Below are 17,680 nucleotides of genomic sequence, written 5' to 3' on the forward strand. Positions count from 1 at the left end.
AGAAAAGAAATTTCTCCTCATCTCAGTTTTAAATGGGCAGCCCCTTAATCGAAGGTTATGCCCCCTTGTTCTAATCTCCCCAATCAGTGGAAACATTCTCTGCTTCCACCTTGTCAAGCCCCCTCATAATCTTATACGTTTCGATAAGATCACCTCTCAATCTTCTGAATTCCAATGAGTAGAGGCCCAACCTACTGAAACTTTCCTTCTAAGTCAACCCCCTCATCGCCGGTATCAACCTAGTGAACCTTACTTAAACTGCCTCCAAAGCAAGTATTTCCGTTCGTAAATATGGAAACCAAAACTGCACGCAGTATTCCACACCAATACCCTTTATAACTGTAGCAAGACTTCCCTGCTTTTATACTCCATCTCCTTTGCAATAAAGACCAAGATTCCATTGACCTTCCTGATCACTTGCTGTACCTGCATAGTAACCTTTTGTTACATGCACAAGTACCCTCAGGTCCCACTGTACTGCAGCACTTTGCAATCTTTCTCCATTTAAATAATAACTTGCTCTTTGTTTTTTTTCTGCCGAAGTGCATGACCTAACACTTTCCAACATTATACTACATCTGCCAAATTTTTGGCCACTTAGCCTGTATGACCTTTTGCAGATTTTGTGTGTCCCCCTCACATTGCTTTTCCTCCCATCTTTGTATCAGCAGCAAACTTGGCTACGTTACACTCAGTCCCTTATTCCAAGTTGTTAATTTAGAAATTGTAAATAGTTGGGGTCCCAGCACTGATTCCTGCGGCACCCCACTAGTTACTGGTTGCCAACCTGAGAATGAACCACTTATCCCGACTCTGTTTTCTGTTTGTTAGTCAATCCTCTATCCATGCCACTATATTACCCCAACCCCGTGAACTTTTATCTTGTGCAGTAACCTTTTATGTGGCACCTTGTCAAATGCCTTCTGGAAGTCCAAATACACCATATCCACTGGTTCCCCTTTATCCACCCTCTGTTACATTCTCAAAGAATTCCAGCAAATTTGTCAAACATGACTTCCCCAACCGAATTATGCTTTTCTAAATGTCCTGTTATTGCTTCTTTAATAATTGTGTTCATCTTCCCAACCACAGATGTTAGGCTAACTGGTTTTTAGTTTCCTGGTTTTTGTCTGCCTCCTTTTTTTAAATAGGGGCATTACATCTGCTGGGAGTTCCCCAGAATCCAGGGAATTTTGGTAAATTACAACCAGTGCATCCTTGTTGCTAGTCCTCTTAAGACCCTAGGATGCAAGCCATATACCACCTCCTTAGTGATTGTGTTCAGTTCCTCCCCACCCAACCCCCCACCCCCATAGCCCCTTGACTATCCATTGTTAGTATCCTCTACCGTAAAGACTGATACAAAATTTTTGTTCAGAGTTTCTGCCATTTCCATACTCCCCATTACTAATTCCCTGGTCTCACACTCCAAGGGACTAACATTTACCTTAGTCACATTTTTCCTTTTTATATACCTATAGAAACTTTACAGCCAATGAAGTATTTTAGGAGTGTAGTCACTGTGGTAATGTGGGAAACGCGGTAGCCAATTTGCGCACAAGGAAGCTCCCACAAACAGCAATGTGATCATGATCAGATAATCTGTTTTTTTTGTTATGTTGATTGAGGGATAAATATTGGCCAGGAGGCACTGTGCTCAAGCCTTCAATACAAGAGAGGAAGGAATGGCATTAACCAACTTCCTGAGGCAGAGGACATTTGGAAACCTTCTTCCCCACCTCTGGCAATGCCACCGACTGCAGACTACTGAAGGGGCACTGTTCAAATATTCCACTTTGGAAGCTTTGAACAATTGACTGACACTGACTCCCCAAAACACAAGAAGGAGAAAGCAATAGAAGGATCTGCTGATAGTCAAGAAATGAAGTGGGGTGGGAGGAGGCTCGTGTGGAACATAAACACCAACATTCTATATAAATGTATGTAAAAAGATGACATGGATTTGGTGGCAGGAAGGTTACAGAAAAACAGAGGTGGGGGGGGGGGGGGGGGGGAGGAAAGAAGAGAAATAAAGGTACTTGGAGTAATGTACAGTTTTGGCCCTTGGACAGAGTGGCAGCCCCGACCTGCGAGGAAACGACAGTGGCAGGTCAAGGCCATAAAAGGCGAGAGGCCCCTGGACAGCGTGGTGGTGTCCCACTTCAAGGGAGCAGCGGGCGCAGGTGCAGGAGGGCAACGGCAAAGAAGAGGGTGACTGGACTGGACGTTACCATAACCCAGGTCAGTGATTGGAGCGTGGGCAGGTACAGCAGGAACAGCGAGGTCGGGGCGCAGGTGCAGTGTGATCAGGGCCCAGAAGAGGCGAGGGCCCTGGGGCAGCACAGGCCAGGCCACACTGCGATGTGCGTGCGCACTAGGTCCGTGCAGCAGAGCTGATTTCCCGTCGTCTTGGTTAATCTGTGCCACTGGACCAAGACCTAGCTCGGTCAAGCCCGTGTGGTGGCTGGTATGCAATGGCCACCACATGTTTAAAAACATCCATACACTGGCATCTTCCACCCTTCAACATGTCGTTCGGGACCTGGAATATCAGATCCTTCATCAAAACACCTGTGAACTCATTCCTTTTTGGTGTGGAAGCAAGTCATCCTCGATACGAGGAACCACCCAAGAAAGAAAAAGTACAAAAGGAGATAGGGGCACTGGAAAAGATGCAAAATTATTTACAAGGATCATACAAGACTGAGAGGTTAGCCTATAGGAAAGATTGAACAGGCCAGGGCTCTTTTCTCTAGAAAAGAGAAGACTGAGGGGTGACTTGATAGAGGTCTTCAAAATTATGAAAGAGTAGATGTAAAGATATTTCCATTTGTGGGAGAGATCAAAACAAAGGGCCATAAATGTAATATAGTCACTAATAAATCCAATAGGGAATTCAGGAGAAACTTCTATACCCAGAGTGGCAAGAATGAGGAACTAGCTGCCACAGGGAGTGGTTGAGCCGAATATCATAGACACATTTAAGGGAAAGCGCTCGATAAACACATGGAGGAGAAAGGAATAGAAGGATATGCTGATAGGCTGAGATGAAGAGGGTTGGGCAGAGGCTTGTGTGAAGCAGGAACACCGGCATGAACCAGTTGGGCCAAATGACCTATTTCTGTGCTGTAAATTTTATGTAATCCCAAAACAATGAATTGCCAATTGAAGTTCCTATTTATTCAACTGTTCGAGAAATAACATTTTTACATGAAATTGGGAATCGTTGCAAAGTAGTAATTGAATGCAGGCTTTAAAAATAACATGGGAGTTGAGGCTATATGATTTGATTACGATTTTGCAATCAGTCAAAATCACCACCTCTATAATGCACTTGAATTTCATGGTCCCCATTCATCTTTGAGCTGATAGATCTGCTGGAACGATCTGAGTCATTGACTTATGAGGTTATTGCACTGTTGGGTTAATAAGGGATCTTATCACTCGAAGTTCAGACATCTATCATTTGGACTTGATCACTGGGACACGTTATGCAAAGTAGATAGTCGGCTTGCACAAACTCAAACGTTCAGCACTTGCATTTTTACAAGACTCTATGACTCCCACTCCTGTCAGAGGAATGAGACAAGGACAGCTGGGGGGGGGGGGGGGGGGGGGGGGGAGCGTGCACGACTTTATTCTCAAAACAAGACACCTCAATTGGGGGAAGGGGTGATGGTTGAAAGGTGCGCAACAGGAAAGAGAAAGCAAAGCTGAAATGATACTTCCAGATGTGGCAGGGCAGCTGGACAAGATGACACAGGGGCATGGTGGGGCCGGGCAAGCGACCTGAAAGTGTTCTGACGATAGGTACACACCCCTGAAATGTTATAAATTCACATTTTTTTAAAAAATTCGTTCACAGAATGTGGGCATCGCTGGGAAGGCCAGCATTTATTGCCCATCCCCAATTGTCCTGGAGAAGGTGGTGAGTCGCCTTCTTACACCGCTGCAGTCCATGTGGTGAAGGTACTCCCAACAGTGCTGTTAGGGAGGGAGTTCCAGGTTTTGACCCATTGGCAATGAAGGAACAGCGATATATTTTCAAGTCAGGGTGGTGTGCGACTTGGAGGGGAACTTGGAGGTGATGGTGCTCCTATGTGCCCGCTGCCTTTGTCCTTCTAGGTGGTAGAGGTCACGGGTTTGGGAGGTGCTGTCGAAGAAGCTGTGGCAAGTTTACTGATGTGCCCAGAATTGTCTATTTTTCCTTTACACAGGGGGTGGATAACAGCTGGAATTGGAGAGGGGAGGAAAGAGAGGCCGGACACTGGATCAATGCAAGAAACAGCTGGAATGGGGGGGGGGGGGGGGGGGGTGGGGGAGGTTGAGGCTGGGATATGGGATTGATTTAAGCAACAGCTGGAAGCTGCAATCAGAAGATGGTACGGTTGGAAATGTTGAGTGTGGAATGAAATCAATTGAATCAAAGGGCTTTATTCAACCAAATCTATCTTTAGATTTTAGTCGTTTGTTCTGACTGGGATGGGGAAGTGGTGGAATCATGCATCCAATTTAGGGAAATGTTTAGATGGAGAAAGACCACCACTGACAGTTAAAAGTCATATCTACAAACACTAAATTTTGACAGGACTAAATTGAAATACGAACCCTCCTTCACTTACTGAGTTTTAAGTATGGCCTCATAGTATAGACACGGACTCTCGGACACCAGCCCAATGCTTGCTTTCCTTAATGTGTCAAGACTCCATACTCTACTGAGGTAGAAATCCGCTGGTTACATTTCATCAGATTCATTTTAAAACAGTTGTTCTCTGCTGGAGTTATGCAGCTTGTGTGTTTAAAGGTCATGGCTTTGTACAGTTAGCAAATATACTTACTGCACAAATCAGGTTTTTAATCGCTGATCACAGAGGCAGGGCTTGGAGCGCTTCAAGAAGGGTTTTAAAGAAGGCTTTAGAAAGCAAGGAGGGAGGCATCAAGGCAGAGGTGTTGGGGATTTAGGGAGGACAGAGCATCATGCATGGTAGAAGGAACAGGGAATAATCAATAAACCAGTGCTGCAGGAAAGTACTGAGGTAACAGAGGGCAAAACATGCAAGGATTTGAAGGTGGAGGAGGAGATCTTAAAATCGATGGGGAGCCAGTGGAACTTGGTGAGGGTAAAGGTGAGCGTGGTGGTGAGGATTTCAGTAATGAAGATGCAGGTAAGGTTCAGAGCGAGGTCAAGGTCAAGGGTGAAAGTGAGGGTGAGGATACAAGTGAGGCAGACAGTGGGTTTGAGGGCAAAGTAGAGGTTGAAGGCCTTCGAGCTGCTGTGGGCTCAGGCTGCCGCATCAAGGTTGGGAGGAAGGGGCTCAACTGGACAGGAATCCTGGGGGGAGACGGAGACGAACATCAGGAATCAGGAACTGGGGGAGATGATCAGGATTGGGCTGGGGGGGGAAAGAGGGGGGAGAAGAGAAGAGATTAGGAACTTGGGCTGGGTGGGGGGGGGGGGGTGGAACGGATGGGACAAACATGATTGGAGAAGCTCTGTTCTGTCTGGAATCGGCAGTCAGAACGGCTTGAATTACACTTTGCAGTCACTGATTACGTAGGTAGGACAGTTCTAATTACACATTCCAGAGAAACTGCTGCCTGTGTCTTATCCTCCACAGGGCACAATCAGCAATCAGGTCTTGTGATCATGGGGACCCAATCAGAGCTTTAGATGTTGCAAATTAACACATCCTTTATTTTTGCTCTATAATATTCATTCCACAAAATTCTATCCGTAAAAGCATTGCAGTCCTGAGGCGGCCTGTAAGCAATACCATCAGGAGATCTACAGGTTTTTAAATTAAAATAGTAACCTTTCATTATTCTCTTGGTTAACTATAAGCTTACTTTTCAAGCCTTTATTAAGTTATTAACCTGTTCTATGAGGTGCAGTTCCATAAACATTTTTACCAAATGCGATCATCAGTGCTCATCTAAACAGAAAATTATTAATGCCAAATTTAGTCAAGCTTTCAAGTTAGCCCCTTAGCTTCAAAGTATCCACAACTGGCTTAATTCATAAAAACATGATCTATTGCAATGCTAATGAGCATTACAAGTAGAAATTCAGACCATTTTTCAAGTCCGTATTCTACGGAAGTCCTCAAAAGCCTGCAACAGTAATGTATGTATGCTTGGGGTTACTAGCCACCAGGGGGCGCCACTGTCGGAGGTCATTGGGCTCTACGCACGTGTGCGCGGGCCAGGTATATAAAGGAAGCCATCATGTAATGCGGGCACTTTGGGCCCGAATAAATTTGAGCCAGGTTTGTACTTGAGTTTACAGTATTCAGTCTATTGAGTTATTACATACCTAACATTTGGCGACGAGGTAACTCAAGAACCTTCACACGCAAGATGAGCACCACTGGAATTCTGGAGAGATTCGTGGAGGGAGAGGCCTGGTCGGATTTTATCGATCGCCTGGACCAGTACTTCGTGGAGGAAGCCACTGACGCTGTTAGGCGTAGGGCGGTTTTCCTCAGTGTTTGCGGTTCGAAAATCTATGGCCTCAAAGGAATCTCCTCTCGCCTGCACGTCCAAGGACTATGAGGAATTGTGTGCTCTGGTACGTGACTATCTCAAAACCAAAGGCGGCATCATCATCTCACGCTATCGATTCTACATGCATGTTCGAACTGAGGGCCAGGTGGTGTCGGAATTCATCGCCGACCTAAGACGTCTTGCTGGGCCATGTAAATTCGAAGACCCGTTGGAGACATGCTGAGAGATTTCTTTGGAATAGAAATCAACCACGAGGTGATCCTCTGGAAGTTATTGACTGCGGAGATGCTGGATTTGAGCAAGGCCATCGCGACTGCCCAGGCATGCATGACGGCGGACGATAATTTAAGGCAGATTTCATCGAAGAATCGGAGCTCCACAGCAAGTACTGTAAACAAGGTTGTGTCATCGTATAGCAGAGCTGCTTATGGCAGGGCCTACTTGACTGTGTATGCAAAACCTGTAGCTGCTCAAAGTCCGCCAACGGGTACGAATCAAATTTCACCCTGTTGGCGTTGTGGGGGCAATCGGCATCAGTGTTGTTTTAAACAGTACATCTGTAAATGCTGTTCGAAAGTGGGACATCTTCAGCGAATGTGTCCACAACTGAGCAAGCGTGCTGCGACTCACCACGTGTAGGACTATGACCAGTCCAGCATGGATCTGGATATGCAACCAGAGGAAGAAGTGTATGGACTGTATTCGTTCCTGACAAAGAGCCAACCAATAATGGTTAATGTGAAACTAAATGGAGTGCTGGAATCGATGGAATTGGACACGGCTGCGAGTCAGTCGACAATGAGCCAAAGGACATTTGACAAGCTGTGGGACACTAAGGCTGTGAAGCCCAAGCTGAGTCCAGTCAATGCCAAGTTGCGTACTTACACCAAAGAACTCATACCAGTGATTGGCAGTGCAGTAGTCAAGGTGTCTAATGATGGTGTGGTTCATGATCTACCGTTATGAATCGTTCCAGGAAATGGTCCAACGTTGTTTGCAGGAATTGGCTCACAAAAAATCAAATGGAATTGGAACGATATCAAAGCGTCATCATCGGCGGATGACACTTTGTGTGCTCAAGTGCTGAGCAAGTTTCCCTTGCTGTTTGAGCCGGGCATTGGCAATTTCACGGGAGCCAAGGTGCAGATTCACCTGGACTCGGGTGGAAGACCTGTCCATCATAAAGCTCGGGCTGTTCCGTACATGATGAGGGAGGTGGTCAAAATTGAGCTGGACAGACTCAAACGTGAAGGGGTCATATCACCGGTCGAATTTAACGAATGGGCCAGTCCCATTGTTCCTATGTTGAAGAGTGATGGGACTGTCAGGATTTGTGGAGACTACATGGTTACGATCAACCGATTTTCAAAACAGGATCAGTACCCATTACTGAAGGCTGATGACCTGTTTGCAACGCTAGGCGGTGGGAAGTCGTTCACTAAACTGGATCTGACGTCAGCCTATAAGACACAGGAGCTCGTCGATGAAATTTACGTGCATCAGCACGCAAAGGACTCACAGGTGTCCTTTTGGAATTCGCTCGGTTGCAGCCATATTTCAGAGGAACATGGGAGTGTATACTGAAGTCCGTCCCTAGAAGCATCGTGTTTCAAGATGACATTCTGGTCACAGGCCGTGACAGTGGCGACACCTGAACAACCTTGAAGAGGTTCTACATTGTCTGGACAAAGTGGGATTCAGGCTGAAACGTTCGAAGTGTGTCTTCATGGCACTGGAAGTCGAATTCCTGGGGAAGAAAATTCCTGCTGACAGCATCAGGCCTACGGACTTGAAAACCAAGGCCATCAAAAATGCACCCAGGCCTCAGAATGTGACGGAGTTGCGTTCCTTGGTCTATCAACTACTTCAGTAATTTCTTACCTAGATTGAGCACTTTATTAGAGCCACTGCACATGCTGCTCAGAAAAGGTGACAACTGGGTTCGAGAAAGCTACAAACCTGCTTTGCTCTAACAAGTTGCTGGCACATTATGATCCATGCAAGCATCTAGTATTGGCCCGTGATGCTTCATCGTATGGAGTTGGCTGTGTGCTCCAACAAGCTAACGAGTTGGGTAAACTACAACCTGTTGCGCGTGCTTCAAAAAATTTGTCAAAGGCGGAAAGAGCCTACAGCCTGGTAGAAAAAGCAGCTTTAGCCTGTGTGTATGGGGTTAAAGAGATGCATCGGGACCTGTTTGGTCTTCGTTTCGAACTCGAAACGGATCACAAGCCACTCATTTCATTGTTTTCGGAAAACAAAGGTATCAATACCAATGCATCGTCCCGCATCCAGAGGTGGGCGCTGACATTATCTGCCTATGATTATGTAATTCGCCATAGACCTGGCACCGAGAATTGCGCCAATACACAGCCGTCTGCCTTTGCCCACACCAGAGGTGGAGATGCCACAATCTGCAGATCTACTGTTAGTTATGGATGCTTTTGAGTGAAGGAAGCCCTGTCACTGCTCAACAAGTTAGGACCTGGACCAGTCAGGACCCGGACCAGGCAGGACCCGATTTTATCGGTTGTAAAACGTTGTGTCCTTAGTGGTGATTGGTCTGCTATACCTATGGAAGTGTGATGAGGCCAAACCTTACAACCGTCGCAAAGATGAACTATTCATTCAGATTGTTCATTGTGGGGTAATCGTGCTGTTATGCCCAAGAAAGGCAGAGAGAAATTTGTACGTGATCTACACAGCACTCATCCCGGTATAGTCATGATGAAAGCCATCACCAGGTCTCACGTATGGTGGCCTGGAATTGACTCTGATCTGGAATCATGTGTGCATCAGTGCAACACTTGCATGCAGCTAAGCAAAGTACCAGCGGAATCTCCGCTGAGTCTGTGATTGTGGCCATTCAAACCATGGTCGAGGATCCACATCGACTTTGCGGGTCATTTCCTGGGCAAGATGTTTTTGTTGTGATGGGTGTATATTCCAAGTGGATAGTGTGTATAATCATGTCATCCAGTACGTCCACAGCTACCATTGAGAGCCTTTGTGTCATGTTTGCTACTCATGGTCTGCCTGACATCGTTGAGTGACAACGGATCTTGCTTCACAAGTCTGGAGTTTCAAGAGTTCATGAAACTCAATGGTATCAAACATACAAGGTCAGCACCATTTAAACCTGCTTCTAATGGTCAAGCAGAGCGGACTATCCAAATAATCAAGCAGAGTATGAAACATGTAACTCTGGGTTCACTGCAGACTCGCTCGTCATGCATATTGCTTAGTTACAGGACAAGATCCCACACGCTTACTGGGGTCTTCCCTGCTGAATTATTGATGGAGAGGTCTCAAGACTAAGCTCTCTCTCGTCCATCTTGACTTGAACGATCATGTTGAAAACAGATGTCAAAATCAGCAGTGGTATCAAGATCGTGCTGCTATGTCACGCGACATCTCTTAACGATCCTGTATATGTGCTAAATTATGGTCAAGGTCCCAAGTGGTTCGCCGGTACTGTTACGGCCAAGGAGGGCAACAGTGTTTATTGTCAGGCTCAAAAATGGGCAAACATGCAGGAAACATGTTGATCAGATAAAGCTGTGGCACACAGATGAACTGGAACAAGTTGAGGAAGATACGATCAGTGACCAACCATCCTATATTCATTCATCAGAGGACTCCGCTGTCATCAATGGAACTGGACTTTCAATCTCTGACATGGTCATTGCCACTCCCAACAGATCGGCTACCCAGCCTCCAGTCATAACTGACTCAGAATGCTAGCCCAGAACTGGAGTTGAACTGAGACGATCAATTCGTGAGCGGAATGCCCTGGACCATCTTAACTTGTAAAAAGACTGATACTAAGATCTTGAAGGGGGATGTCGTCATGTATGTATGCTTTGGGTTACTAGCCACCAGGGGGAGCCACTGTCGGAGGTCATTGGGCTGTACGCACGTGCGTGCGGGCCAGGTATATAAAAGGAAACCACCATGAATTGTGGGCACTTTGAGCCCAATTAAAGTTGAGCCAGGTTAGCACTTGAGTGAGTTTACAGTATTCAGTCTATCAAGTTATTACATACATAACAAGTACCTACAGGATGAACAGTGGCACTTGACCACATTAACTGCACATGATACAGATAGATGTAGTTGGCCAATGATTTTATAATCTCTCTTTCCTCCCCCTACCCCCCCCCCCCACCCATAAATATCTGCATTTTCAGCACAACAAACATAAATTTATCTTCGACTTTGAAATCCTAACCATTTCTGCCACTTTCATTTAAAAAATGAATGAAAAGTATAAATCAATGCAAATGTTAGAGAAATGTTCCAAAGTTTTTAATTATACCTCATACTGTAGAGAACTGATATGTTGTGTAGTAATACTAGCCTGACATCGGGTGGTGAAGTCACGCAGTGTAGTACCCCTGCTTGGGCCCTCAGTTGGTTTCTGGCTGTGGAGAAGTTTACATAGGGGAAACGATGTTGACTGTGAGGCAAGAAAATACATAAAGAGGAAAAACTTCATCTCTTGAAAAAGCTAGTGAACAATTTCAGGCAAAGTATATACAGTAAGGTAGACTTTGCAAGATTTTTAGATTAAAAAGGGAGTCATCACATTTTCATATCTGCAGGTTTTATGGCAGTTCTGGTCTCTATCAGGCATAGCTCAGGTCCTGTATATTAATGACAGTAGAACTAAAATCATTACCACTGGTTTGATTATGCCAACCCACAAAGCAATGCATTAGTGTTGTGATTTTTTGGGGGAAAGCTGCAATATTAGATTTAGTCACACCAAATTATACTTTAATTCATGCCATTCCTTTCCACAATTTTTAAAAAGCAAAATACAAATGGTATGCCACTTATTTTTTTCTATATAAAAGCATACATGATAGCAGCTAGTGAGTTTAAGGCAATAATTTGTTACGGTTGTGCAAACTTTCATTAAAAATCTAAGCGCAATTTCAGTAGTTCATAAAATTAAAGCTCCTAAATCGCTACCTTGTAACTCACTCGCAGCCATTATCCCATAGCTGATCCTTTAACCCAAAGAAAACAGATAGCACCATAAAAGTTATCACTTTGGCAATTTTGTATGTAATTTCTATTCTTTAATTGGTACATAAATAGCAACAATTCTTCAACTTTCAGAATCAGATTTGGCACCAGTGTTTTATTTCTAGACCTCAAGTGCCCTCCCCAAACAAATACGGCTCCAACACGCTGCACCTCAGAATGATACGTAAAGATCATGCCTCAAGTTTCTACATGGAGGTTCAATCTGTACTCACTTATCCGGAACCCTTGGGACCTGGCCTGTTCCGGATAAGGGATTTTTCTAGATGAAGGGTGGTCACGTTAAATTGGATGGTACAGGTGCTGAGCAAAGGGATATTGGGGTTGGGAGTGCGGCAGAGAGATCATGGGGGGGGGCTTGCGGTGGGTTGCTAGGCCAGCGATAGTGGAAGTCAGTAGCGAGGAAGGACTTCAATTTGTTCATGTCGGAGTTCTGCGCATGCGCTATCCGGTAGCCGGGAATGGTTCCAGACGAGGGGTGGTTCCAGATAAGGAAGGTTCAACCTGCATTCCCAACTTCAAACATGCCATGTCATGACGCAAGGCAGCAAGTTGCACAACTCATTCCAAAATAACTTCTAATGCAGCTGGTCATTTATGCACTTCTTTGGCTAATGAGGGATGCCAACCACATAGATCAAATAGGTAAAAGGAAGTTTTAAAAAAGCTGCAGAAGTTAATTTTAGATCTGACTAACAAGTAACAAAATTAAAATGAACCAGCTTTTGATCAAACAGTCTGAAATTTTAGAATTTACAGTTAGTGGCAAATTGTAAAGATTCAGTTTTGCAGTTATGTTGTAAAAGTAAATTCAAGTATGGTTTTTAATGTGACCCCTAACAAACCCCTGGACAAGAACAAATAAAAAGATCAGATGTTTAGAACCCTGTCTAATCGTTTCAACAGCAGCAGCCCATTTTTACTAAACAGGATAAAAAAGAGACATGATCACCAGAAACCACACTATGTCAAAGTTATCACTTTAAACTTTGCAGCTCTGGGGGCAAAACACATGCACAAAATAAAAGAGAGCATATTTCAAGGGCTGAAATCTTGAAACAAATCAGGTAATTAAAATGCCAAACTGAAAACATAGATCCTGGAATATTTAATGTGCTTGACAGACTCAAGGCGATATCACGCACCTGGCTTTGGGTCAGTTACCAGCATGACAGACCTGGACCACACTTCCTGGTTAACCCTAGACCCGGATAGCCCTGTTACTAGTGCATCCAAGTTATAACTATCCAGAAACACACGAATATAAATAGGAGTAGATGACCATTCAGCCCTTCTAGCCTGCTCTGCATTTCAATAAGATTATGGCTGATCATCTACCTGAACTCCACCCTCCCTCACTATACCTTGATGCCCCTAGAGCCCAAAAATCTTTCGATCGCTGGATGAACATACTCAATGATTAAGCATCCACAGCCGTCCAGGGTAGAGAATTTCAAAGATTCACAACCCTGAGCGAAGACATTCTTCAACTTAGTCCTAAATGGACGACCCCTTAGCCGGAGATTGTGTTTCCTAGTTCTAATACCAAATCAAAACACCGCAGATTTTAGAAATCTGAAATAAAAACAAAATTAAAACCTCCGTTGCCCTGTCCCTGCCCCAGGCACGCAGATAACAAGCAGCACGACCCGAACGCCACAGTACAACAAACACCTGATTACAACCAGGAGAATATGAACAGCACCATAAGTGAGGGCGAAGGGGATAACATAGGGCGGGGATAAAGAGATGGATAAGAAGGAGCTCGGGGATAAAGAGATGGATAAGAAGGAGCTTGGGGGGCAGGAGGGAATAAGGATGAGATGGGGGGGGGGGGAGACAGAGTGGGGGGGGGGAGACAGAGTGGGGGGGGGAGACAGAGTGGGGGGGGGAGACAGAGTGGGGGGGGGAGACAGAGTGGGGGGGGGAGACAGAGTGGGGGGGGGAGACAGAGTGGGGGGGGGAGACAGAGTGGGGGGGGGGAGACAGAGTGGGGGGGGGGAGACAGAGTGGGGGGGGAGACAGAGTGGGGGGGGGAGACAGAGGGGGGGGGGGAGACAGAGTGGGGGGGGGGAGACAGAGTGGGGGGGGGGGAGACAGAGTGGGGGGGGGGAGACAGAGTGGGGGGGGGAGACAGATTGGGGGGGGGGGAGACAGAGTGGGGGGGGGAGACAGAGTGGGGGGGAGGACGAGTGGGGGGGGAGACAGAGTGGGGGGGGGGAGACAGAGTGGGGGGGGGGGAGACAGAGTGGGGGGGGGAGACAGAGTGGGGGGGGGGAGACAGAGTGGGGGGGGGAGACAGAGTGGGGGGGGAGACAGAGTGGGGGGGGGAGAGCAGAGTGGGGGGGGAGACAGAGTGGGGGGGGGAGACAGAGTGGGGGGGGGAGACAGAGTGGGGGGGGGAGACAGAGTGGGGGGGGGAGACAGAGTGGGGGGGGGGAGACAGAGTGGGGGGGGGAGACAGAGTGGGGGGGGAGACAGAGTGGGGGGGGGAGACAGAGTGGGGGGGGGAGACAGAGTGGGGGGGGGAGACAGAGTGGGGGGGGGAGACAGAGTGGGGGGGGGGGAGACAGAGTGGGGGGGGGGAGACAGAGTGGGGGGGGGAGACAGAGTGGGGGGGGGGGGAGACAGAGTGGGGGGGGGGAGACAGAGTGGGGGGGGGGGAGACAGAGTGGGGGGGGGGAGACAGAGTTGGGGGGGGGAGACAGAGTGGGGGGGGGGAGACAGAGTGGGGGGGGGGAGACAGAGTGGGGGGGGGGAGACAGAGTGGGGGGGGGAGACAGAGTGGGGGGGGGGAGACAGAGTGGGGGGGGGGAGACAGAGTGGGGGGGGGGGAGACAGAGTGGGGGGGGGAGACAGAGTGGGGGGGGGGGAGACAGAGTGGGGGGGGGGGGAGACAGAGTGGGGGGGGGGGAGACAGAGTGGGGGGGGGGGGAGACAGAGTGGGGGGGGGGGGAGACAGAGTGGGGGGGGGGAGACAGAGTGGGGGGGGGGGGGAGACAGAGTGGGGGGGGGGGAGACAGAGTGGGGGGGGGGGGGAGACAGAGTGGGGGGGGGGGGAGACAGAGTGGGGGGGGGGGAGACAGAGTGGGGGGGGGGGAGACAGAGTGGGGGGGGGGGGAGACAGAGTGGGGGGGGGGAGACAGAGTGGGGGGGGGGGAGACAGAGTGGGGGGGGGGGGGGGGGGAGACAGAGTGGGGGGGGGGGAGACAGAGTGGGGGGGGGGGAGACAGAGTGGGGGGGGGGGAGACAGAGTGGGGGGGGGGGAGACAGAGTGGGGGGGGGGGAGACAGAGTGGGGGGGGGGGAGACAGAGTGGTGGGGAGACAGGTGGGGGGGGGAGACAGAGTGGGGGGGATAGGGGGAGACAGAGTGGGGGGGGGGAGACAGAGTGGGGGGGGGGAGACAGAGTGGGGGGGGGGGAGACAGAGTGGGGGGGGGGAGACAGAGTGGGGGGGGGGAGACAGAGTGGGGGGGGGGGGGAGACCAGGAGTGGGGGGGGGGGAGACAGCTAGTGGGGGGGGGGGAGACAGAGTGGGGGGGGGGGGGAGATCATAGAGAGATATATTGGGAACAGAGTGGGGGGGGGAGACAGAGTGGGGGGGGGGAGACAGAGTGGGGGGGGGGGAGACAGAGTGGGGGGGGGGGGAGACAGAGTGGGGGGGGGGAGACAGAGTGGGGGGGGTGGGGGAGAAAGAGTGGGGGGGTGGGGGAGAAAGAGTGGGGGGTGGGGGAGAAAGAGTGGGGGGGGTGGGGGAGAAAGAGTGGGGGGGTGGGGGAGACAGAGTGGGGGGGGGTGGGGGAGACAGAGTGGGGGGGTGGGGGAGAAAGAGTGGGGGGGGGGGGAGAAAGAGTGGGGGGGGTGGGGGAGAAAGAGTGGGGGGGGTGGGGGAGAAAGAGTGGGGGGGGTGGGGGAGAAAGAGTGGGGGGGGTGGGGGAGAAAGAGTGGGGGGGTGGGGGAGAAAGAGTGGGGGGGGTGGGGGAGAAAGAGTGGGGGGGTGGGGGAGAAAGAGTGGGGGGGTGGGGGGAGAAAGAGTGGGGGGGGTGGGGGAGAAAGAGTGGGGGGGGTGGGGGGAGAAAGAGTGGGGGGGGTGGGGGAGAAAGAGTGGGGGGGTGGGGAGAAAGAGTGGGGGGGGTGGGGGAGAAAGAGTGGGGGGGTGGGGGAGAAAGAGTGGGGGGGTGGGGGAGAAAGAGTGGGGCGGGTGGGGGAGAAAGAGTGGGGCGGGTGGGGGAGAAAGAGTGGGGCGGGTGGGGGAGAAAGAGTGGGGCGGGTGGGGGAGAAAGAGTGGGGCGGGTGGGGGAGAAAGAGTGGGGCGGGTGGGGGAGAAAGAGTGGGGCGGGTGGGGGAGAAAGAGTGGGGGGGGTGGGGGAGAAAGAGTGGGGCGGGTGGGGGAGAAAGAGTGGGGGGGGTGGGGGAGAAAGAGTGGGGGGGGTGGGGGAGAAAGAGTGGGGGGGGTGGGGGAGAAAGAGTGGGGGGGGGTGGGGGAGAAAGAGTGGGGGGGGTGGGGGAGAAAGAGTGGGGGGGGTGGGGGAGAAAGAGTGGGGGGGGTGGGGGAGAAAGAGTGGGGGGGGTGGGGGAGAAAGAGTGGGGGGGGGTGGGGGAGAAAGAGTGGGGGGGGTGGGGGAGAAAGAGTGGGGGGGGTGGGGGAGAAAGAGTGGGGGGGGGGGGGGAGAAAGAGTGGGGGGGGGTGGGGGAGAAAGAGTGGGGGGGGTGGGGGAGAAAGAGTGGGGGGGGGGTGGGGGAGAAAGAGTGGGGGGGGGTGGGGGAGAAAGAGTGGGGGGGGGGTGGGGGAGAAAGAGTGGGGGGGGGTGGGGGAGAAAGAGTGGGGGGGGTGGGGGAGAAAGAGTGGCGGGGGGTGGGGGAGAAAGAGTGGGGGGGGGTGGGGGAGAAAGAGTGGGGGGGTGGGGGAGAAAGAGTGGGGGGGTGTGGGAGAAAGAGTGGGGGGGGTGGTGGGGGAGAAAGAGTGGGGGGGGGTGGTGGGGGAGAAAGAGTGGGGGGGGGTGGTGGGGGAGAAAGAGTGGGGGGGGGGGGGGGGGGGGGAGACTTACCTCACTCTCGTTCTCCACGGCCATTTTCTGCCAGGGGTCCACCAGCTGAGCGAGCGGCATGTTGAGAGCCGGAGCTGGGCGCGCTCCCGTCAGCCTGGCAGTCGCGGCCGCGCGGGGAGTGGGAAGGCGCGAGCTCAGCCCGACTCGCCCACCGGAGCGGCGCGGGACACGGCGGGGGCGCGGGTGCGCACGCCGGCTCTCAGTCAGGAGGAAGGAAGGGAGCTGCGGGCCGTTCTGTTCGAGGCCTCGCTTGGTCTCGGGTTCCGTACCCGTCCCCGCGCCTTTTCCTCTCCCGGAATCCGGCTCTCCACCCGTCGCTCTCCCTCTTTTTTTCTTTTTTTTTACCTTCCCGCGCCCTCCCTCCGCACCTTTCCGCTCTCAATATGGCGAATGGGATTCAGCACTACCTGTGCGCCAGAGTGAGGCTCCTCACGTCACCCTGACGACAGCCGCCGCGGGGCGGGGCCGGCGCGGGTTCTGGGCGTGGCTATCGCCATCTGCCAATCATTGCGGCCGCCAGGTGAATCGGACGCCTGCTGGAAGGAATGTGGAGCTGCAGCCTACTTCCGGAACACCTGGTCCACTGATAAACCTTGCTGGAACAAATCTTGCTCCTGAGAAACATTCTCTACTTGCCTGGATACCTGCAGATTTATTTTTGCGGCTTATTAGTGACACACTGGGGCCGAAATTGGTCGACATACCGCCCAAAAGGGCAATTTTGGTCAGAAAACAGCTACATACCGCTCGGCAGAATATTCATAAATGACATACCGCCCAGTAGTATGCACATCATCCGCCGTGCAGGACCGCCCGCAGGCCGCCCAACAAGTGTGATTTTCATTGCATACCGCCGACATTCCACCAGAGTTGCATACTGTCGTGGAAAAGGTGGTTTTACGCAATGGTAAGTGGCCGGGAATGGGAGGAGTGCACGGAGCCGCCATTTTGGAAATTGGGAACTGTCAGCTAAAGCAGCAGCACTTCATCTCTGAGGTGAAAAGTGATTTTAGAGTGCGATTTTGATTGGAAAAGGTATATTTACTATTACTGAATAAATTATTGCGATAGAAAGG

The 17,680-nt window shown here is 50.6% G+C and overlaps 1 protein-coding gene across 6 annotated transcripts in view; it reads right to left on the reverse strand.

The window, feature by feature from the left end:
* Positions 1-17,034, reverse strand: part of LOC139276257 (ribosomal protein S6 kinase alpha-3) — a 169,985-nt gene extending 152,951 nt beyond the window's left edge. For 2 of the 6 annotated variants that reach the window (XM_070893977.1, XM_070893976.1), the window contains exons 1-2: positions 16,605-17,030; positions 10,865-10,963 (exon numbers count right to left, since the gene is read on the reverse strand). In XM_070893977.1, the coding sequence (XP_070750078.1) occupies positions 10,865-10,963; positions 16,605-16,664 (159 nt within the window). In that variant the 5' untranslated portion in view covers positions 16,665-17,030. Of the gene's footprint in view, positions 1-10,822; positions 10,964-16,604 lie in introns of all 6 variants that reach the window. The other 4 variants (XM_070893975.1, XM_070893973.1, XM_070893979.1 and 1 more) reach the window with 3 other exon arrangements.
* Between the last annotated feature and the right edge of the window lie 646 nt (positions 17,035-17,680).

The sequence above is a fragment of the Pristiophorus japonicus genome, chromosome 11 (assembly GCF_044704955.1).
Source record: "Pristiophorus japonicus isolate sPriJap1 chromosome 11, sPriJap1.hap1, whole genome shotgun sequence".
In the NCBI taxonomy this organism is placed as follows: Eukaryota; Metazoa; Chordata; class Chondrichthyes; family Pristiophoridae; genus Pristiophorus; species Pristiophorus japonicus.